The 21266-nt window shown below is 37.4% G+C and overlaps 5 protein-coding genes and 1 pseudogene across 16 annotated transcripts; 5 read left to right on the plus strand and 1 right to left on the minus strand.

Moving 5' to 3' along the window:
- The window catches only part of LOC104772905, a 10530-nt pseudogene extending 9364 nt beyond the window's left edge, over positions 1–1166 (minus strand).
- LOC104771902 lies at positions 3096–7754 on the plus strand. 4 transcript variants are annotated; one of them, XM_010496510.2, is made up of 12 exons: positions 3096–3231; positions 3338–3438; positions 3566–3795; positions 4003–4170; positions 4288–4654; positions 4744–4887; positions 4992–5144; positions 5228–5347; positions 5510–5590; positions 5700–5849; positions 5961–7415; positions 7506–7754. In XM_010496510.2, exons 1-12 carry the CDS (start codon positions 3153–3155, stop codon positions 7569–7571), a joined length of 3114 nt encoding a protein of 1037 aa, XP_010494812.1. In that variant the 5' UTR covers positions 3096–3152; the 3' UTR covers positions 7572–7754. The 4 variants fall into 4 exon arrangements, with proteins under 4 accessions (XP_010494812.1, XP_010494814.1, XP_019097169.1 ...); XM_010496512.1 differs by lacking the exon at positions 3096–3231 and having other exon boundaries at positions 3566–3787; positions 7506–7753; XM_019241624.1 differs by lacking the exons at positions 3096–3231; positions 3338–3438 and having other exon boundaries at positions 3701–3791; positions 7506–7751.
- On the plus strand, positions 8251–12720 carry LOC109124821 (probable C-terminal domain small phosphatase). 9 transcript variants are annotated; one of them, XM_010496516.2, is made up of 9 exons: positions 8251–8323; positions 8950–9208; positions 9321–9442; positions 9541–9622; positions 9716–10207; positions 10306–10643; positions 10804–10948; positions 11487–11559; positions 11668–12018. In XM_010496516.2, exons 2-9 carry the CDS (start codon positions 9040–9042, stop codon positions 11684–11686), a joined length of 1440 nt encoding a protein of 479 aa, XP_010494818.1. In that variant the 5' UTR covers positions 8251–8323; positions 8950–9039; the 3' UTR covers positions 11687–12018. The 9 variants fall into 9 exon arrangements, 8 of the variants coding, with proteins under 8 accessions (XP_010494818.1, XP_010494822.1, XP_010494816.1 ...); XR_002037036.1 differs by adding an exon at positions 12432–12720 and having other exon boundaries at positions 8273–8323; positions 9312–9442; positions 11487–11732; XM_010496520.1 differs by lacking the exon at positions 11487–11559 and adding an exon at positions 11075–11121 and having other exon boundaries at positions 8273–8323; positions 9312–9442.
- On the plus strand, positions 12709–15719 carry LOC104771905. The gene is made up of 10 exons (XM_010496522.2): positions 12709–12956; positions 13118–13257; positions 13362–13496; positions 13587–13697; positions 13781–14041; positions 14147–14346; positions 14426–14690; positions 14779–14889; positions 14973–15164; positions 15284–15719. The coding sequence occupies exons 1-10, from the start codon at positions 12764–12766 to the stop codon at positions 15629–15631; spliced, it is 1956 nt and encodes a 651-aa protein (XP_010494824.1). The 5' UTR covers positions 12709–12763; the 3' UTR covers positions 15632–15719.
- LOC104771906 (60S ribosomal protein L32-1) lies at positions 15925–17235 on the plus strand. The gene is made up of 4 exons (XM_010496523.2): positions 15925–16024; positions 16135–16241; positions 16695–16876; positions 16976–17235. Exons 2-4 carry the CDS (start codon positions 16152–16154, stop codon positions 17103–17105), a joined length of 402 nt encoding a protein of 133 aa, XP_010494825.1. The 5' UTR covers positions 15925–16024; positions 16135–16151; the 3' UTR covers positions 17106–17235.
- On the plus strand, positions 17356–21050 carry LOC104771907 (pentatricopeptide repeat-containing protein At5g46460, mitochondrial). The gene is made up of 4 exons (XM_010496524.2): positions 17356–19730; positions 19839–19992; positions 20401–20518; positions 20620–21050. The coding sequence occupies exon 1, from the start codon at positions 17429–17431 to the stop codon at positions 19535–19537; it is 2109 nt and encodes a 702-aa protein (XP_010494826.1). The 5' UTR covers positions 17356–17428; the 3' UTR covers positions 19538–19730; positions 19839–19992; positions 20401–20518; positions 20620–21050.

Raw genomic sequence — 21266 nt, forward strand, 5'->3', positions numbered from 1 at the left:
GACGTTCGTGTTCGTGCAGTTCGTGTCTGCAGAAGAAGCATCGATCGGCACCTTGTAGCATCGGTCGACACCATGTCGTGAGGCATCGATGGGCACCATGTCGTGAGGCATCGATCGGCACCGATGTAGCATCGGTCGACACTAGCCCTATCCTAGACTTGTTTTCCTGGTTTGATGTATTGTTGTGTGTTTGTTTGTTTGCTTAAACTTGAGAGTCTCAAATGCTTGTGTGTATAACCTAGTAGATGGGAGGACGGTCTCACTAAGTAATTATGATAATACTTACGCATCTCAATTGTTGTTTGTGGTGTGCAGGTAAAGGCAAGTGTGATCGTGGAATCAAAGGCGATGAGGAGGAGGATGTTCTAGAGGCTTGATTGATTGTGGTATAGCTATTGTTAGGTTGCTAGTGTTGAGTTGATAGAACATTGTAGGATGTTGGAACTTTGATATTTCATTGTTGGTTTGGATTATTGCATTGTTGGTTATTGGAATGTTATTGTTGGACTCTTATTGATTTAATGGAATTGTTTTGTTATCCGCTGTTGTTGATTGTTGCTAGGATGTTAGTGGGTATGGGACCACTAGTGTGTTATATAAAAAAAAAACAGAAAGGGTTGTTTCAAAGCTAAAACCGATCCAAGAAGCTGACTTCGAGGCACCGCTTTGAAGAGGTGATGGAGCCATCTGATGCTGATATTGTGGAGCATTGGCTGGTGAAAGAGACGAGGAAGAGCTCGGTGATCGGACTGGTCTAGGAACCAGAGCAGTCACGGGACCAACGAGGTCGGTAAAACGTGAATTTGAAGTTTCTGTCTCGACTTGCAGTGTCCAGGAACTCCACATATGAACTGTTGGAGTCCCGATTTAGTTAAACTGATTGAGTCAGATCCACTTGTGTATTTCATAAGCGGTTTAGACGATTCACATCTCTCGAAATCATTGTGAGTGACTTCAGTGACGTCGTGGAAATTGTTGTTGTATGCGAACACCAAAGAATCTCCAACTTGAAAAGTTCTTGAAGAAGCCCACGCCTCGTAATCTCCCATCATAGTCCACCCATTCGAATCGCCAACCTTGTGAATGGTTCCTCCAACTGCAACTCCAAAAAGAGCTACAAGAATCAACAATGAAGTGAAAAGCATGTTGTTTTTGATCAAAGCCATGATCGTGTTTCTGGTTCTTAACTTCGGAATGAGAGAATCAAGTTTTTTAGAAGAGAGATATGGAAGTATGTAAATATGTGATGAATTTCTTTGGTGAGAAGTTGAGAAAGGGCTAAGAGTTTTTATATAGAGCAGAGAGGTCGGTTCAAATAATCCTTTCTCTTTTGGGATTTGAAGCTTTGGATAATTTCTTAGGTATGATAGTTGATACCATGACATTTTCTAACTTGGATTTCTTTGTTATTCCAACAAATTTTTTTTTTTTTTGATTTTTGTATAATTGATGGTTCGATTTATATATATAAATAATTATATGACAAACACTTGCTATATCTTTTTTGTTTATGATAGTTGTTAGAATGATAAAAGAGAATTTAAAAACAAAAGAAGAAATAAATGAATAAAAAATAACGAAGAGTAGGATGCATAAACAAACTCTGCCTAAATATATCTTTTTGTTCCTAAAAATAATTAGGTTTTTGTGTTTTTTTTCATGCTCCACAAAGAGTAGGATGCATAAACAAACTCTGCCTGAATTTTTAATTACTTTGCAAATTCAAAGACGAGCGGGTACAGTTTTTTTTAAAAAAAAAGTTTAGTCTTTATAATTTTTTTATTATTAATGCAAACAGTTGAATATAATTTTAATTATGCAACATTAAAATATAAATTTATATATATATCAAATTTATTTTATTAAGCTGTATACATTGATCATCTCTTGCATTTACTATCTTTTCATGTTCTATTAACTTACTTATAATATATTTATTGATTATGAAAACATATCATAACTATTTTTCATCTTTTTCATTTTCGAAAATACTCTTTTTTTTTATCGGTTTGAGTGATCATTACTTACTAACGTAGACGTAAAAAAATCTTAGAAAGACCCACTCTTTGTAGCGAAGTTTCTTTGACAGTGTTGTACAATATGTAAATTTTGCTTCCTAGTAATGAATCTCATAGGTGGACCCGTTTCTATCCATAAACATTATATTATAACATCAAATATTACATTTTATCTTAACTGTTTGACTAAAAAAATTACGTTCACATATATAATTTTCTTACTTTAAAATATGTATAGTCATATAATGTGTTTTTTTCCCCTAAATTTACAAACTCATAAGATTACTCTAACTTTTAAATATGTGTATTTATCCACAAATAGATTTCTTTTTTAATTATAATTTTAATTATTTTATTACAAATAACTTTCTCAAATAGTATTTTCACTATTCTTTTTTTTGGGTGTGTGTGATGTTTAGAATAAGTTTTCTTTAATATGTTTTATTCCAAGTAAACTTTTACATTTCTTTTATATATATATATTTTTTTAATTTTTGAGCACTTGATTAATATTTTCTTATTTTTTTTAGATATGCTTTTGTTTAACATATTTCAATTTTGAAAACAATAAATAACATAGATCACTCAAACTATTTTAACACCAAGAATTGAATAACCTCTGGATTTTAAAAACCTTTAAATTTTTGTGTTTGTTTTCTTAAAGAACTCTTATTTTCTTTATCCTAATAATTGTAGCTTTTGAAAGTAATATTTGTTCTATTAAATATGTGATAACTTTATTTGTCCCCAATTTCTAGTATTTTACAAATATTTACAGAATGATATAAATATCTAATTTTATATTTATGTAATTTCTATTTGTATTTTATTTTTGATATCTTTTTTGGTTGTACTTTTTTCATTTCGTTTTTAAATTATATTTTAATTTTAATTATTGTATATTATTTGTTTTTCTCTCTTCTCTTTTCTCTACCTCGTCACTTTTTACTCGAAATTTTAACAAATTAATCCACATCAAAATCTAAAGTTAATACAATAATTAATTCAATGTGTTTATATAATTTTTAATTAAAATATTATTCAGACCAGTTTGAAGTTTGAACTTTGAACCGAAGATCTTAAAAAAGTAAGAAATTTCCTTAAAAAGAATAAAATTCAAAGTCTTGTCCAACCATGGTGACGACGGAGGTTAGGACCGCCGTCTCCGATAAGGAACCATTGCCACCGTCTCCAGAATTAGACGGATCTACTGGTAAACCCTAACTCTCTTTCTCTCTCTGTGCATCAGTTTCCGCCATTACTCAAAGAAGGAAGTAGAATCTTAAGTCATCACCTCAATGGGTTGATTTCGTTTGCAGATTTCCTCGAAAACGACAGATTACAAGAAACTTTTTCCAGTGGAGCACTTGATTTTGATGAATGGGTTTTGTTAATCTCCGAAATCGAGTCTTCGTTCCCCGTAAGCCACCACTCATTGTAGTTGCATGTCTGATTTGGTGATCTAAAATTAGGGTTCTTTGATTTATATTTCAAAACTTTTTGTTTCTCAGGAACTAAAAAAATCGTTGAACTTGTTGCTATTGTAGGATGATATTACGAAGTTGTGTTTAGTTTACGATGCTTTCTTGTTGGAGTTTCCGTTGTGCCATGGCTACTGGAGGAAATATGCTTACCATAAGATAAAGTTATGCACTTTGGAAGATGCTGTTGAAGTTTTCGAACGAGCAGTAAAAGCAGCTACTTATTCTGTAGCTGTATGGCTCGACTATTGCTCATTCGGTGTTGCTGCTTATGAAGATCCTCATGATGTTAGTAGGTATTTCTGCATTTTGGGTAGGCCTTTGTGTTTTATTCTTTGAGTAACCAGTTATCTGAAACTTTTCAATTGTAATTTGGAACTCAACAGCATCTTACTCATCATTAGAATTGTTCTAGTCACTAGAGTTGGCTCAAATTGTTTAAGTTGTTCAGCATATTCAATTGATGCTAGATTTTGTGGAGCTGATTACTTCACTTCTAACAGATTATTTGAAAGGGGACTTTCATTTGTTGGAAAAGATTACTCTTGCTGCACTCTTTGGGACAAATATATAGAATATCTTCTGGGAGAAAAGCAATGGAGTTCACTGGCTCATGTATATCTCCGGACCCTGAAAAATCCGTCCAAAAAGTTGGATCTCTATTACAAAAAGTATGTCCTTTTACATATGTTCTAAAATGACTACTATAATTTTCCAGTACTTCGAGTTCCTGTAGCTTAAGTTTTTCTTTCTCCATTACATTATAACTTGTCATGCACTGTCTTCAGCTTCAGGAAGATTGCGGCTTCTTTGAAAGAGAAGATTAAATGTGGAATAGATGTTAACGGAGACCTTTCTCCAGACCCTATGGAAGAAGATTTGGTCCCTACACGTCACACTGATGAGGAGATCTCTGTTGTTGTGAGAGACTTGATGGGTCCTTCCTCTAGCTCAGCTTTGTCAAAAGCACTGCATGTATATTTGTCAATTGGGGAACAGTTCTATCAAGATTCACAGAAGTTGATGGAGAAGATAAGCTGCTTTGAGTCAAATATCCGCAGGCCTTATTTTCATGTAAATCCGTTGGACACTAATCAGCTTGACAATTGGCATGCATATTTGAGCTTCGCCGAATCATATGAAGACTTTGACTGGGTAAGAGGTATTCCTTTGTTTTTGATTCAGTTTGGCTCTTGTCCCGTTCTTGTTTATATATAAAACTTGTTTCTTTTTCTTTATTGCAGGCTATTAAGCTTTATGAGAGATGCTTAATACCCTGCGCTAATTACACCGAGTTCTGGTTCCGCTATGTGGATTTTGTAGAAAACAAGGGTGGAAGAGAGCTAGCAAACTTTGCATTGGCTCGAGCGTCACAGACTTTTCTCAAGGTAAATTGGGTTATCTTTGCTTTAGTGTATCTAAAAAAATCAGATACAAGCTAGATGAATAACTAGGTTCATACATTGCATGACACCTTGTATGTTCATCGTAGAATGTATCTGTTATTCATCTATTCAATGCAAGATTCAAGGAACACGTTGGGGATGCATCTGCTGCTTCAGTTGCTCTGTCTCGATGTAGTGAGGAACTGGGTTTTGGTTTTGTTGAATCTGTGACTAAGAAGGCTAACATGGAAAAGCGCCTGGTAAGAATGATACACTATTCGGTACCATCTGGTTTTGACGTCTCAGTGGTCAAGAATATCTGATTATACAGTGTTCCATGCAGGGTAATTTTGAAGCTGCTGTTACTATATACAGAGAAGCTCTGGAGAAAACACTCATTGGAAAAGAAAATTTGGAAACCACCGGACTGCTGTATGTTCGATTATCTCGCCTCAAGTACATGGTAAGTAATGTATCTGCCTAGCAAAGGTTTGTATTTCAGTTATCTGTTAATAACATGTCAAGATTGAGAGCTATGGGAACTGTTTGGGTCACTATCTCGCCTTCAATGCATCACATATTTTAGAATTTGTTCACTATCTTATGGTTGTCTTCCTTTTTGTAGATTACAGATAGTGCTGATGATGCAGCTCAGATTCTGATAGACGGCAATGAGAAAATTCCTCACTGCAAATTACTTCTTGAGGTGAGTTAATCGGCTGTCAGTTCAAACTTAATCATAATTCCTCACATGGAAATCATAATTGTCCACTGATTGCTCTAAACGTCTGTTACCATGTTTTTTGCGGTTATAGGAACTTATAAGACTCTTAATGATGCATGGAGGGTCGCGACAAGTGGATTTGTTAGATCCTATCATAGATAAGGAAATATCTCACCAGGCAGATTCCTCCGATGGTCTGAGCGCAGAGGACAAAGAGGAGATATCAAATTTATACATGGAGGTAAGCTTTTTATTTCAGATAGGAGCTTCTGTCGTCTATTTCATTATTTCCCTATTTGTTGATTCCAAAGAATGTTTTGGGTACTTAGTAATTGCTCTTGGATTTGAGCAGTTTATTGATCTCTCTGGAACCATCCATGATGTGAGGAAGGCTTTGGGTCGACACATCAAATTATTCCCACATTCTGCTAGAGCCAAGTTACATGAATCCCGTCCTTTAGGGAGATCATTTAGAGAGTTAATTCAGAGAAGAGAGAAGGCTCGTGAGTGCTCGAATCAGGACCTAATAACAAACAGAGGCATTAGCAACACAGTCGATTCGCCACCAAAAGAAAAGAAAGAGTCATCTCTAGACTCTGATGGTGCCCAATCTAAAGATGCTGTTCGGGTGGACTATGTAAACACTGAGCTTAATCGGGGGTGTCTGGCTTCAGGAAATCTAGTTCAAGGAAACGATAATGTTGCTGAGAGGGAGAATTTGTGTGAGTCACAGAGTGATCTGTCCATGGGATTAACAGCGGATGAAGGTGGTGAACGCTCTCGTGAAGTTAGCCTACCGATCCAAGCCACACCAAACCATGGTTTTGTCACGAAACAAGCTCACTTTTCGTCCAATTCAGTAGATACTGTGAAATCAGATGCTATAGTGATCCAACCTAGTGGCTCAAGGAGTCCCCAAAGTTACCAAAGTCAAGAGTCTTTTAGGCAAACTGGTCGGAACAGGTACCACAGAAGAGATTTTAACCATAACCAGACTCACAAAGATTCGAAACCTCGTTCTCAAGAGAGACCTCCTCAGATGTCTTATTCAGTCGGAACTCTCGGTCAGCAAATGGGTGTTGCTCCTCGAGACAATGGGGTAGCGGTACAAAGCTCAATCTCACAGAATCCGCAAAACCAATTTCAAAACTCTGCACTTCAGATGCATCCTGTGGTTCAAACATCCAATGCTTATCCTCAAACTCAGATACTTGGTCAGCACATGGTTGCACACCCTCCAGACTCACAGAATCCGCAGAACCAATATCAAAACTCTACATCTCAGGTTCAAACATCCTTTGCTTATCCTCAAACTCAGATTCCTCAGAATCCAGTGCAAAGTAACTACCAAAAAGAAGGTCAGATGCAGAGTCATGAAGCTTATAACCAGATGTGGCAACAATATTATTATAACTATTATTACTACCAGCAACAACAGCAACAACAGCAACAACAACAGCTTATGTCTGAACAGCCACAACCAAATCAGAACGCTCAGCCACAACTAGATCAGAATCTTCTGCAACTCCTCTCCAAACAGTACCAATCACAAGCCAAAACCCAGTATCCCCAGTCTCAACAAGTGGAACAGATCAATACACAGCAACAGAACCAAGAACCAGAAAATCAGCAGCAAATTCAGTTCCAACAACAACAAGAGTGGTACCAACAGCAACAACAATGGCAACAACAACAGTATGCTCTCTATCTTCAGCAACAGCAGTTGCAAGGAGAAGCAAAAGGCGAGGAACAAAGACCCTCTATACCACAGCCACAGGTCTCCACAACAAACAGTGATATTCAAAAGGTCTGCTAAAAAAATCGAACATGATTGCTTCGATTTTGATTATTTTATATCTTCTTAGTCTTGTTTACTAAGAATATATGTTCTTTGTAGAGTCAAGAATCTGGAGCAGTCAATGAAGCAAATCTATCTTCTGACACTTCCATCAGTTCTATATGAATCTCATGAAAGCCGATGAAACACGTAACTGATGCTGTTATTTTAAAGCCTTTAGACAAAACACAAACTTAACGAAAAAACCGTTTACCAAACTTTGAATTACGAATTAATAAAACCATTAAAAAATCCAATTGTAATTTTTCGGTGTAATGTCAATTTGGTTCGGTTTGGTATTTAATCCAATGGGAGTATCCGGTCAATTTGGTTTTATTTCACTTCAGTTTATCCGGTTCAGTTTTGTTTGTGTGCACAATCAGTTTTGGTTATCACGATGTAAACAAATTTCAATTCAATTTTGGTTTAGTTCGGATTGGTTTTTAAATGGACGAAAGAGGAACAATTAAAATATTTAGTACATTTTCGTAATATGTTTTAAACAGAGGAATCTTAAAAGTTGTTAAAAAAAATTCTAAAAAAAAAAAAGCGAGGGGCTTCAACACGCGTCAAATTATGTGGGTGAGTCGTCCAGCTGGTCTACAAGAACACGTGTTGGATAGGTATTGGAGTAGAAGCGCCCACCAAAGGAACAAATCGTAGCCGTTGATTAGATGAAATAAAGAGCCGTCATAAGGCTCATATCATTCTCTATTGACCGTTCGTGGAAGTTATGTGAGAGAAACCCAGAGAGAAGAAGAGAGAGAGACAAGACCCACAAACACAAAACACAAACACAAAGTAGACGAAGACGACGACGACGACGATACAGCTCCTCTCTTCTCTTCTCTTATCCTCTCCTCTCCTTTCTCTCTCAGGTCTGTCTTCGTTTTCTTCCCTCAAATTCGATCTTCTTCGTCTTCACCTGTAAATTTCGTTTTTTATCTTCTGTGTTGTTTGACTTTCGATTTCTGATTCTGTAGTTGTTTTTGCTTTGATTTTGTTGGATTTATTGGAAAAAAAACTTTCATTTTCATCTGGGTTAAAAAAAAAAGTTTTCCTTTTTTTTTGTTTTGTCTTGAATTGTGCTGGATTTGTGAATTTTGTTATGTTTAAATTGAGTTATGATTCTGCCTAGATTTCGTTTTTTACTTTGTTTAATCGCTCTCGAATTCGGCTTAAAGATGACTTGATTCTATGTTAGTGTATCTTTGATTTGAAGTTGGAATTTTACTTTTAAGTAGAGCATGTAATTTTTTGATTTTGTTTCTCCGTCTCGAGTGAATTAAGAATAGAGAGACCATAGTTAGGTTTTTTTTTTTGGTTTCCTTCTGTGTTAAGATTCTGGGTTTTGCTATTTCTGTTAGGTTGACTTTTGGTTTGTTTGTCTTCTCGATTTCGTCTCCATGATCCGAGATTCCATGTCCCCTGCTGTGTAGATTCTGTTTGGATTTTTGTGTTTTATTATTCAATTGATTGATTGTGGTGCGCTCTGTTTTTGCAGCATCTTCCGCTGGTTTGGTCTTTCAATAAGGTCTCGTTACACTTATACGTGCTTGGTCCAAAGGTCTTTATAATTCGATATACAGAGCCAATGCCATATATAGAAATGAAGAGCAAGATAAGCAAGGTTCTTGGTGTCTGTAAGAAACATAAAGCAACTATAAGAAGCTCGTCCTCTTTGTCCAAAATATCAGGGGACTTGGAAAGCATGACCACAGCTACTACTCCTACGTGCCACGAGGATGAGAAACAGCATCTTGGTAAAGATATTTCCTTATTATGATCAAATTGTTGATGTAGATTATCTGAGTTTCTTGTGTCATCAATTGTTTTTTGGTTTCTTCTCTCTGATGATTGTGTCAGTTTCTTCAGATTTGGATACTTTTGCTCGGGATAGTGAAACCAATGAGTCCGCTGAAATGCTTGTTGAAGACACTTCTCAGTCTCAGGCGTTTGCATCTTCAGTTGATGGTTCTGAATCTGTCGAAAAAACGGTACGATTTGATATTTGTGTAGTTGACTTTCGAAAATCCTTCTTTCACAGATACTAGATGAGCAAATTTTAAATTGTGGTTTCAACATTTCTGTGCAGGAAATTGCTTGCAATTACATGTCAAACTCAGATACAATATTTTCACCTGTTCTGAATGATGAACTGGATGGAAATGATCGAGGTATATATATATATATATATGTTCCTGTTGCAGTTTTGGTATAAGTTTGCCTTTGTTTGACATATAATAAGCTAATAGATTTCTTTCCGTTAGTATTTACAGCAGGAAACTCCGTGCACTGGGAAACCCCCAGGTGGGGAGCCGACGAGAGCAGCAACAAGATTTGCTTTGACAACCAAACGTGCAACGTTTCTGATTTCTATATTTCTGACGTTCTCATTGCGAGCTTGCCTTTTGATGAAAGTGCAAATGATGCTTTCACTGAAATTAGTCCCTTGCCTCATTACATCTTTCCTGAGCAGTACATGGTACTACCTTACTTAGAAGATGGATCAGCCAACACAGATGATATTAAGTCAGATGTTGACAAGATTAATCTCGATAACCATGACTTGTTTCTGGCGTTCAACCGGACAAGATCCTACAACGTTGAACCAGAGGATCATGCTGAAGCTGAACTAGCTGAAGACTTTGACCCGCAGCTTTTTATAAAAAATCAGCCGGAATTATCAGATGTTGTATCCAATTACTGGCCTCGGGATACCCTAAGAAAGAAGTCTGTGACCCTTGTCCTTGATTTGGATGGTATGGTATCCTCGTTTAATTTATCTGTTTATTTACCTTCAAGGTAAATGAGCTACTGAACTTACCAAATATCTTTTTACTTTCTTTCTTACATGCAGAAACTTTGGTCCATTCGACTTTGGAATCGTGTAATGCTGCAGATTTTTCCTTCAGGGTCTTCTTCAACATGCAAGAAAACACGGTCTATGTGAAACAAAGGCCACACCTTTACAGGTTCTTGGAGAGGGTGGTAGAACTGTTTCATGTCGTCATCTTCACAGCAAGCCACAGCATCTATGCCTCACAACTTCTAGATATATTGGACCCAGATGGAAAGTTCATATCACAGCGCTTTTATCGCGATTCGTGCATTCTTTTGGATGGAATTTACACCAAGGATTTAAATGTTCTGGGTCTTGATCTGGCCAAAGTGGCTATAATTGACAACTGTCCGCAGGTACATTATTCAAGTCTGACGTTTCATTATGTTTTATGAAAGGTCTCAACCATCAATTTCAGTGTGAAGAATATCTGTCGCATTATAGTTTTTGAACTTTCTTGGTGTATACATGGACCCATCTTGATCATCCAAATCGTTTCTTTGTTAATTGTTTCAGGTATACAGATTGCAAATAAATAATGGGATCCCTATCAAAAGTTGGTACGATGATCCAACTGATGATGGTTTGATTTCGATACTTCCCTTCTTAGAGACATTGGCTGTTGCTGATGATGTTCGGCCTATCATTGGCAGGAGATTTGGTAACAAGGAATAAGAGCTTCCTTCTCTTTTTTTATCTCTATACATCGAGTGCAGATTCTGATTTCTTTCCTTTCGAATTTTAGTCATAAATTGGCTCTTAATTAGTTTCTCATATCTCTTTTTAGGTCGTTAATTAGGTAACCAAAGAATAAGCTCGTTGAGTCTAGTGAGAGTAAGTTTCCTTGCTTGCTCGTTTTTTTTTAATAGAAGACCTAGTTGTGGGCTTAAATCTTATGATGTTGCTAGTTCTTCTCTGCCAAGATAGATCCTAGAAAATCTTGCAGTTTGTCACAAATGTACAGTTGGTTAAGCTGATATAATGGATGTGTACAAATGAGTTCTTATTGCGTGAAATCTTTTTGCAAGTTAACACCAGCTGCGTTCATGTCTCTCTCTCTCTGGACTCATTGGTGAATCCAGAACGTATTAAATGTGTCTTCGCCAGTCATAGAAATACAGAAATATATTCAAATAATGCAGAAGTTGTTGAGTCATGAATCTTGAATCTTCTGTCAGCTTCTCTTGTTTATTTTAAAGGTTCTGAGCAAAGTTATCCCACGTTTTCCATCTCTTGGCTTTGCAACATTCAGATGAGATTTCATACCTCGAGGTTGGAGGAATTCTGAGTATGCGATGATCGAGTCAAGCTCATGGTATATATATATATAGTCTATAATGCTCATTAAAGGTTTTATGATTTTGCATGCCTTATGTGCAGATATCATCCAATGAAGTAACGAAACTTAACTATATTTATACGCTTAATGGAAATGACAAGAGTAGGTAAGTTTTAAATCCATTTTTTACTTAGTCCTTTCTTTGGTCTAACAAACTTCTTGTGCTTCTGGTTTCTTATTCCCTTCCTCTCCAACCTTGTAATTGTTTTTTATACTGAAAGCTGTTTCACAATCATGTTACTTAACTCGGTCCAAAATCTGTTTATGTCCCTCTCTTTCTCCCCCTTGTTTCATGTAGAGGGAAGAAGGTTCTTGTCTTAATATCATAAACGTTTTAGTCACAGATGATTGTTTAAATTGTATCTCAGTTTCAGTAATGCTGTGTTTCAGTTTCTGAGCTTGGTTTGTTTCCTCCTAGTCCTAGGTTTTAACATTTATGTGCTGTGACTGGTTTAAATTAGTATGTTTATCTTTGATGTTATCCTGATTGCATTTTCCAGGACCCAGAGCTCTGCTAAAAATTAGTCACAGGCTCTTTCATTGCTATGAAAGTATTATTTTGCTCAGTTCACAAAACCCTTATAGAATGCATGAATGATTTATAGAAACCTTTAAAAGTTCTTTGATAGTCTTAGGAACGTTTCTTTTATCTATGAAGGTTACATCAAAACAGATTTCTTCCTTCTCCATTGAAAATGAAACAAAACTACGCCTCCGTTTATCTTACTCGATAGTTAAAAATGGTGAGCTATCAACAAGACAGAAAATAATAACAAAACAAGCTGACTGTGTCATGTCGTGTTAGGTTGAACTGCAGTTCATGCCTTGTTGTTGGTGATGTCATAAACCTATCCGTTTTGTAACAAATAATGTTATCAGCCCACCAAATCTCTTATACTTCTGCTTCCAAGGCTGATAAAATCCTAAGGTAGGCACGAGCGAGCCACTAGAAAATACAATCTGAACCTACCAAACTTAAGTGCTCACACGTGAGACATGGACACATGATGACACGAACATGAGAACCCTCCGGACTATACAGAGTCTTTAAACAGGTTCGGTAAAGCTGGGATCTGTTTGTTGTTGTTGCGACATTCGTCGTATCTCTATTGCTTAGAGAGAGAGAGAGAAGAGATAATGCTGAGAGCTTCGCTTCTCTGTTCTTCGACCTCAATTACTTTCACACCAATTCAACTATTCAATCCCAATAATTCCCATCGTTTCCAAAACTTCGAACTATCTCGTCCCGTCTCGGCTCTGTCTCGTACCAAATGTCACTTCAGTCTCGTGAGAGCTCGTGGGAAATCCAGCTTCCTCGTTCGTAGCACCGGTAACTAATTTTGTTTATTGGGTTTATACTTGCTTTGCTTTTCTGGGTTCTTTTTTACAAGCTGTGGAAACTTAAGGAAATTTAGGTTTTGAGACGCTGTTATCATTGAATTGATTATAATTTTGGTTTTGATTGGCTCTCTTTTTTCTTTTGATCTTAAGCTACTCAAGAAGCAGTTGAAACCAGTAGTGACAGTGGCTTAGATTTGGTTGAGGTTGGGTTCTTGTCTGGTGTTCATGGCCTACAAGGGGAGATTTGCATTAAACCAAACACTGATTTCCCTGATTTACGTTTCTCTAAGGTATTATATTGAGAGAATTTTGTGTGTCCTTCTTTCTGGAAAAAAAAAATGCTCACTTTATAGTATTTGACATTGTTTTACCATTGGCGTGATTGCATCATTAGCCTGGTAGAAGATGGTTAAAACAACAATTGATGGGACAAGATAAGATTGATGAGGTTGAGTTAGTTGAAGGAAGACCTCATCCTGCGCAGAAGAGTTGGATTCTCAAGTTTCAAGGATTGGACGATGTTGATCAGGTAGTTTAGTGATCCATGAGAGATTTAGTAGAGACAATTTGAACATTATTTGTTAAAATTAAATTTTTTTGTGGGTTTTGTTTCCTTCAGGTGAGACAACTCGTTGGTGCAACTCTGCTTGCTGAGGAAGATGATCGTCCTGAGCTTGACGAAGGAGAGTTTTACACTCGTGATCTTGTAGGCATGAGAGTTCTTCTCAAGGTATATGTGGGTTTTTGCCTCTTATATAATAATATCGAAAATATGAAAAATGTCTATGCTCTAAATCAGTTATCTATGTACAGGAGACCGGTCAACTTGTTGGAACTGTTGCTAATATTTTCGACAATGGAGGAAATGATCTTCTACACGTTTTGCTTGACTCATCCATGGAAGTCTGCAACGGGAGTGCAAAGACTAATCAGCTTGTGTGGATACCTTTTGTAGACGCAATTGTTCCTGATGTTGATTTAGAAAGAAAGGAGATGTATATAACTCCCCCGAAGGGACTCCTCGAGGTGAATATGCGAGCAGATGAGCGGTCCAAGAAAGAAAGGCGGCAGCTTGTGAGGCATATTCTTCTTCACTCTTGAGATTGACCAGTCTTTATGGACTTTCCAGTTGTGATCTTTCTTGATCTTTTTATACTCTTGTGTTCTGTGTCATTTCAGGAATGGAAAGAAAGAAAAAAGCAGCAGAAGCGTCTTATTGCTGCTAAAAAGAAGTTATGTGAATTGGAGCAAAATCATGTGTTTGATGGATTAAGGTTTGGAGAAAAGTCTCAAAGGAATTTACTTGCTGATCATATCCTTGATGTAAACTCCACACTGCTTCAGAAAGCTTTGCAAAGCATTGGCACCTCATCAAAGAGGTAAATTAACTTAATAAAATTTCCCAACCATTGCGAGAAGCGTGTTTTCTCAGTTTTCATTTGAATCTTGATGAAATAGATTGGATGTAATTGAGGAAATCAATACTCTGAGAGCTAGAGCATCAGAATGTACTCTGAATGTGTCACGAGAATGCCTTAGTTTTGATGCAAGCAAAGAGAAAATGGGTGATAACTTCAGTTACCTTCAACAAGGGCAAAGTCTACTCTCTGAGGGTAAAGTTTCTATTTGTTTGGTTCTCAATGATCACGAGAAACCAGAAGATGTGAATGGTGTAATCTCGTACCTTCACACACTACTTGATGAGGAGCAGAGGTTCATAAAGGTTAGCTGATGCATAATTTACTACCTATAAGATGTTCATGTCATTTTAGTTATGATTTTACATGATAACTGTCGGGTTATATGTGCAGGAAGAAGATCGCTCTTGCGTGCCACTTGTCATACTTTCCCCTGAACATAACATTGAAGCTCTGCAGAAGCTATTTCAGGACAATGATCATTTTGGATTCGAGTCAGAAAAGGTTAAGGCTTGAACTCCTCTGAGAATAGTTTTGCATTTCGGCTATCAGATTCTCACAAGATACATGCTTTTACTAATATATAGATCTGGTTTCTCAAAGAAGAAACGCTTCCAGTAGTTAGCAGCTCACCAGAGGAACCAAAAAAGCACAAGATTTTGATGAAATCTCCATGGGAGATACTTAAGTCCCCGGTTGGCTCTGGTGGAGTCTTGAGCATCCTTGCTTCACATGGAATTACAGACTCTCTTTCCACCCTGGGAATCGATTATCTTCAGGTACATCATCGATTTTCTCTATTTCATCTGACTAATATCCAGAAAAGTCTCGTCCTTTCTAATTTTCTTCTTCAAATTGGTTAAAGGCATTAAACTTTAAGATGTTGACAATCTCATAGGTGCACAGCATTGAAACAAAACCAGAACCTTCACAATATCACATCAATCCGATGCTGGTTGGATTTGCTAGGGCAAAAGGTGCTGAGATTGGGATCCAGGTGACCGAAGAATCTGAAGTCAAGAACCTCGAAATGACTTTCTCAATGAAACTTCTGAAGAGATTAAAGGGAAAAATCGAGTTTGAAGCTGTAATGAAGATGAATTCTCATGTTCAGAAGGTTGAAAAGGAGTGGGTTGAGTCTGTACCGTCAGAACCAAACTCGTTTGAGTTTCGTTCTGATATTTACCGAGTCTTGAGTGAATGTTCTTCATCAGCTAAGATCTGTTTGATGAACATCACAGCTTAGAACATGTATATTGTTGTGCTACTTAGTTTATTGTCCTCACATCTTAAAGCTTAAAAGATTATGGAAAGATAAAGACATACAAAGAACACATTACTCAACAAGAGAGAAAAAAAAAAGGTTAATTTTTAAAAAAAATTTATTAGTTTTGTGCAAAAAAGTTGTAATCCCTCTATTGAAAAACATAAGAACTAAGATCCAACCGTTGATTGTGCGTTTAGAGTAACTTAAAGATCTAGCCGTTGATTCTGTCGACCCAGTCTCTGATCTTTTACAAAATTACATTTTTGACCCCCTACATCACACAGAGAAACCCTAGTTTATATATTTATAAGAAAACTTCAGTCTACCAAAAGACATCTTTTCACATTAGCGGCGGCGGAAGCTCTCATCACCGTAAGCTCTCTTTCTCTCTCACGCTCTCTGAATCACATCCTTGTGCTAGTTTATGTGTATTGCAATCGATGGTTCTTCTCACGCTTCTGTGCCTTTTGATGATTCTATAGAGAAGGAGGAGTAAAAAATGGCGGTTCCGTTGCTTAGGAAGAAGGTCGTGAAGAAGAGGTCTGCCAAGTTCATCAGACCCCAGAGTGATCGCAGAATCACCGTCAAGGTAAACCACCTTTTTTGATTACAGGTTTAGAGATTCAGCTTTATCTCATAGGTTGTTCGTTCGTACTCTCTGGAGTTTAGACTTTGATAGTGAGAAAAAAATGATTTCTTCTACTCTATAGTGAGACAATGTTATAGTCGAAAAAAACCGAGGCTTTATAGATTGTTTCAGTATGATGCATTAGGCTATGAGATTTTGCATCTATATAAATGCCCTGTGGTATCTGGTAGCCAGAATTCTAAAATCTGTTTCTGGTTACTTCGTTTTTTTACGGGCAAAAAGTGAAACTACTACAGGTCTTGCGACACAGTTTGCTTTTGATTTGATAAGCTTACTGTTACTTTAACCCTGTTGACATTTCTCATTCTATATCATTCGTCAGTAAGCTTGATTTGATTCTCTAATGTTTCATTCTCTGATTGTTTTGTTGTCTTGCAATTTCTTATTGTTCAGGAAAGCTGGAGGAGGCCTAAGGGTATTGACTCCCGGGTGAGGAGAAAGTTCAAGGGTGTCACCTTGATGCCCAATGTTGGTTACGGATCTGACAAGAAGACCCGTCACTACCTCCCCAATGGATTCAAGAAATTCGTTGTTCACAACATCTCTGAGCTCGAGCTACTCATGATGCACAACAGGTAACTCTATTATGATTTAGTTAGTTTTAAACCAGAGGAATGTGGTAGAGATTCTTGAGCAAATTCTCATGATTGTGTTTTGCTTTGACTTCTTCTCAGGACTTACTGTGCAGAGATTGCTCACAATGTCTCAACAAAGAAGAGAAAGGCCATAGTTGAGAGAGCTTCTCAGCTAGACGTTGTTGTTTCCAACAGGCTTGCTAGGTTGCGTAGCCAGGAAGACGAGTGAAAAAGCCCTATAGGGTTTTACTTTTTATCTGTCGTTAGACTATTTCGGATAATCTTTTTGTCTTTTGAAGATTTTATAACTTTGGTTCTCGTTTTATGATATGATTAATTCAGAATCTACACAACGTAAAGTAAGAATTGAATCTTCAATCTACTACAAATTTTGTCATACCCTCGAAATGAAACAAAGCAAAGCCAATTTGATTGAAACTAAGTTTTATTGTTCAAGCGTAACGAAATTAGTAGACAGTGATACAATCACATGATAGTTTCAAACCGTTGCTGATTTGTGAGAAAGCGACGTTGTTTGTGGCCGTTACAAGTATGAGTAGCGCCGCCATCTTTCAGCGATTCAAGTTTCGAGCTTTCTCCATTTCGAGATTCTCAATTTCTCATGTTGTCCATGAGAAATGGTACAGAAGCTTCTCGGTTGCTAAGGAGTTTCAGAATCGTGAAGTTTCGATATGCAATCACTTGTTGAACCGAAGACTCGACCAAGCACGAGAGATTTTCAATCAGGTTCCATCTCCTCATGTGAGTCTTTACACTAAGATGATCTCGGGATACACGAGAAACAATAGATTGGTTGATGCGTTGAATCTGTTCGACGAAATGCCTGTGAGGGATGTTGTCTCATGGAACTCGATGATCAGTGGTTGTGTAGAGTGTGGTGATATGGATACTGCAGTGAAGCTGTTCGATGAAATGCCTGAGAGAAGCGTTGTTTCATGGACTGTGATGGTGAATGGGTGTTTTCGTTTCGGTAAGGTTGATCAAGCGGAGAGATGGTTTTATCAAATGCCTGTGAAAGATACTGCAGCGTGGAACGCGATGGTTCATGGGTATTTACTGTTTGGTAAAGTAGACGATGCCTTGAATTTGTTTAAGCAAATGCCTCGGAGGAATGTGATTTCGTGGACGACAATGATCTGTGGGTTAGACCAGAATGAGAGGAGTGGAGAAGCTCTCGATTTGTTCAAGAACATGTTGCGTTGTTGCATAAAATCTACTTCAAGAACGTTCACTTGTGTAATCACCGCTTGTGCAAATGCTCCAGCGTTTCATATGGGTATACAAGTTCATGGCTTCATCATCAAGTCTGGGTTTTTATATGAAGAGTATGTATCTGCTTCGCTCATAACATTTTATGCAAACTGCAAAAGAACAGAGGATTCTCGGAAGGTGTTTGACGAGAAGGTTCATGAACAAGTTGCTGTGTGGACTGCTCTACTGTCAGGTTATAGTCTGAATAAAAAGCACGAAGATGCGTTGAGTATATTCTCTGGGATGTTAAGAAACAGTATCTTACCAAATCAATCGACATTTGCTAGTGGATTAAACTCTTGCTCTGCTTTGGGAACATTGGATTGGGGTAAGGAGATGCATGGAGTTGCTGTGAAGCTTGGTTTAGGAACTGATGCCTTTGTGGGTAATTCTTTGGTTGTGATGTACAGCGATTGTGGAAATGTGAACGATGCCGTTTCAGTGTTCATTGAAATCTTCAAGAAGAGCATTGTGTCATGGAATTCCATTATTGTAGGCTGCGCGCAGCATGGACGAGGAAAGTGGGCGTTTGTCATATTCGGTCAAATGATTCGCCTAAACAAAGAGCCAGATGAGATCACTTTCACTGGCTTGCTCTCTGCTTGTAGCCATTGTGGGTTCCTACAAAAAGGAAGAAAGCTGTTCGATTACATGTCAAGCGGAGTAAGTCATATCGAGAGAAAGATTCAACACTACACTTGTATGGTTGATATATTGGGAAGATGCGGGGAACTAAAAGAAGCAGAAGAACTTATCGAGAGCATGGTTGTGAAACCTAATGAAATGGTTTGGCTGGCTTTGCTTAGTGCTTGTAGGATGCATTCTGATGTAGACAGAGGCGAGAAAGCTGCTGCTGCTATTTTTGATCTGGACTTGAAATCAAGCGCTGTTTATGTCTTGTTGTCAAATATATATGCTTCTGCTGGTAGATGGTCGAATGTATCGAAATTGAGAGTTAAGATGAAGCAGAAGGGGATCATGAAGAAACCTGGGAGCAGTTGGGTTGTGCTTAAAGGGGAAAAGCATGATTTCTTTTCCGGTGATCGACCACATTGCGTGAGACTATATGAGAAGTTAGAGTTTCTGAAAGAGAAGTTGAAGGAACTTGGCTATGTTCCTGATTTTAGATCTGCTTTGCATGATGTAGAAGATGAACAGAAAGAAGAGATGTTGTGGTATCACAGTGAAAGGCTTGCTATTGCATTTGGGTTGATTAATACAGTTGAAGGAAGTACAATCACGGTGATGAAAAATCTACGGGTTTGTGAAGATTGCCACTCAGTGATTAAGTTAATCTCAAGAGTTGTGGGACGTGAGATTGTTTTAAGGGATTCAAGTCGGTTTCATCATTTTAAGGATGGAACGTGTTCTTGTGGGGATTATTGGTAGAAAAGTGACTTGGCAATTTTGACTTGTGACGCGAGAAGGTCGGATTAAACATCTGATCTTAGTGTAAGAATAGAGGCTATAAACATGGTTTTGACTTTTGTGGTGATGATTAAGTCAAGATCTAGTCTAAAAGAGGTTCTTAAGTGGAGATAGGGCTGTAAAGAGAAAGAGTAGCAGGACGAAACTGCCGGTGGTAAGCATTTGTGATAAACTACATAGACTACTGTTGATGTCCAATGATTCTTTGTCTGGACAAACGGAAACTATTAGACAAAATAGTTGACTAGATTATTTTCTGCAGATGAAGATGGGAGGACTACTCAAGAAACTACTGAGTTGATGATATGCACCCAGTCTGCAAGATACATTGGACTATAGGAGAGTGCGTCCTATTAGGATCATGTGGGAATTCCCCTTGCAACATTCCTTCTTCAAGAAACTTCAATGTTATTTAGGTAACCATCTATTATGTAAGCTCCACATTGATCGTGTCATTGACTAAGGAACTGGTCCAATTGGTAATTCTAAACAAACCTCCTCTCCAGTTTCAAAGCAGTTATGAAACAGAAACTATGAATCGATTCTTCAGCTCTATTATGTCTGTGGACTGTAGTTAAAATTTAAATCAGTTGTGGTTCTTGAAGTCCACCCATTGTTCTCGCTATCTTATCTTGCTATGTTAAGATAGCGAGAACAATGTTAGATCTAATTAAGAATCTAGGAAATGAGACATTCGAGAGACCATAGAATATGAACAAGCTCTGTTTTATGGGTTAGAATATGATAATGACAAATTACTATTTCGCTACATCGCTTGTCTCTTCAATTTCGAGAAAAAGATGACATTGAGCTGCTCCTTGCAGATTATTGTGGTGGGACGGATATCCAATGAAAAGTATGCCTTCTAATTTTCGACCTGAAAAACTCGTCAAGCTGAAAATGGAGAATAGCAAGCTCGAAAAGTTGTGGGAAGGAACTCGGGTAAGTTTTGAGAATAACTGTTATATCGTTCGTTGCGTGATGACAATCATGTTACGTGATGTGTAACTTCTACCTTGCACTGTGTTTTTTGTTGAGTACAGAGGCCTAGATGTCTCAGGGAGATTAACTTGTGGGGATCTGAAAATCTAAAAGAAATCCCAGATCTTTCAATGGCCACCAGTCTAGAGAAACTTTATCTTGGGAATTGCTTGAGTTGGGTGGCGGTTCCTTCCTCTATTCGGAAGTTCAATGAACTGACAGAGTTGGGAATGTTAGAATGCAGAAATCTGGAAGCTCTTCCAATCGGCATGAACTTCGAATCTCCCAAATGTCTCCATCTCAAGGAATGCTCACGTTTCACTCTTGAGAATCTTATTGACTTTCGTGTGGAAAAGATAAGGGGTGAGAAGCTAGGGCAGGGAATGCAGGTATTGTATGTAGTTCAAAAACTAACGTTTCCTAAACCTCCTTTACTAACGATTTTTGAGAAATCATTATTGTTTTAAGTTGAGTTTGATGAGTGATGTGTTTAAGTTTGTTTAGGAGCTAAACTATTGTTCAATACCATTATAGTTAATTATTAACATATTCTCAATGTTTTTATATAGTATGGCGAGAGAAATCTTGCATTGGATGTTAGCTAGCAATATTTTCAAATCGTACAGATTAATCCAGTCCAATGTCAATAGTTTTTAAATTTACTACTTTTCAAACTTCAACAGCATAATTTTAAATTGTGAATAATGTA

The sequence above is a fragment of the Camelina sativa genome, chromosome 20, assembly GCF_000633955.1.
Source record: "Camelina sativa cultivar DH55 chromosome 20, Cs, whole genome shotgun sequence".
NCBI classification, from domain to species: Eukaryota; Viridiplantae; Streptophyta; class Magnoliopsida; order Brassicales; family Brassicaceae; genus Camelina; species Camelina sativa.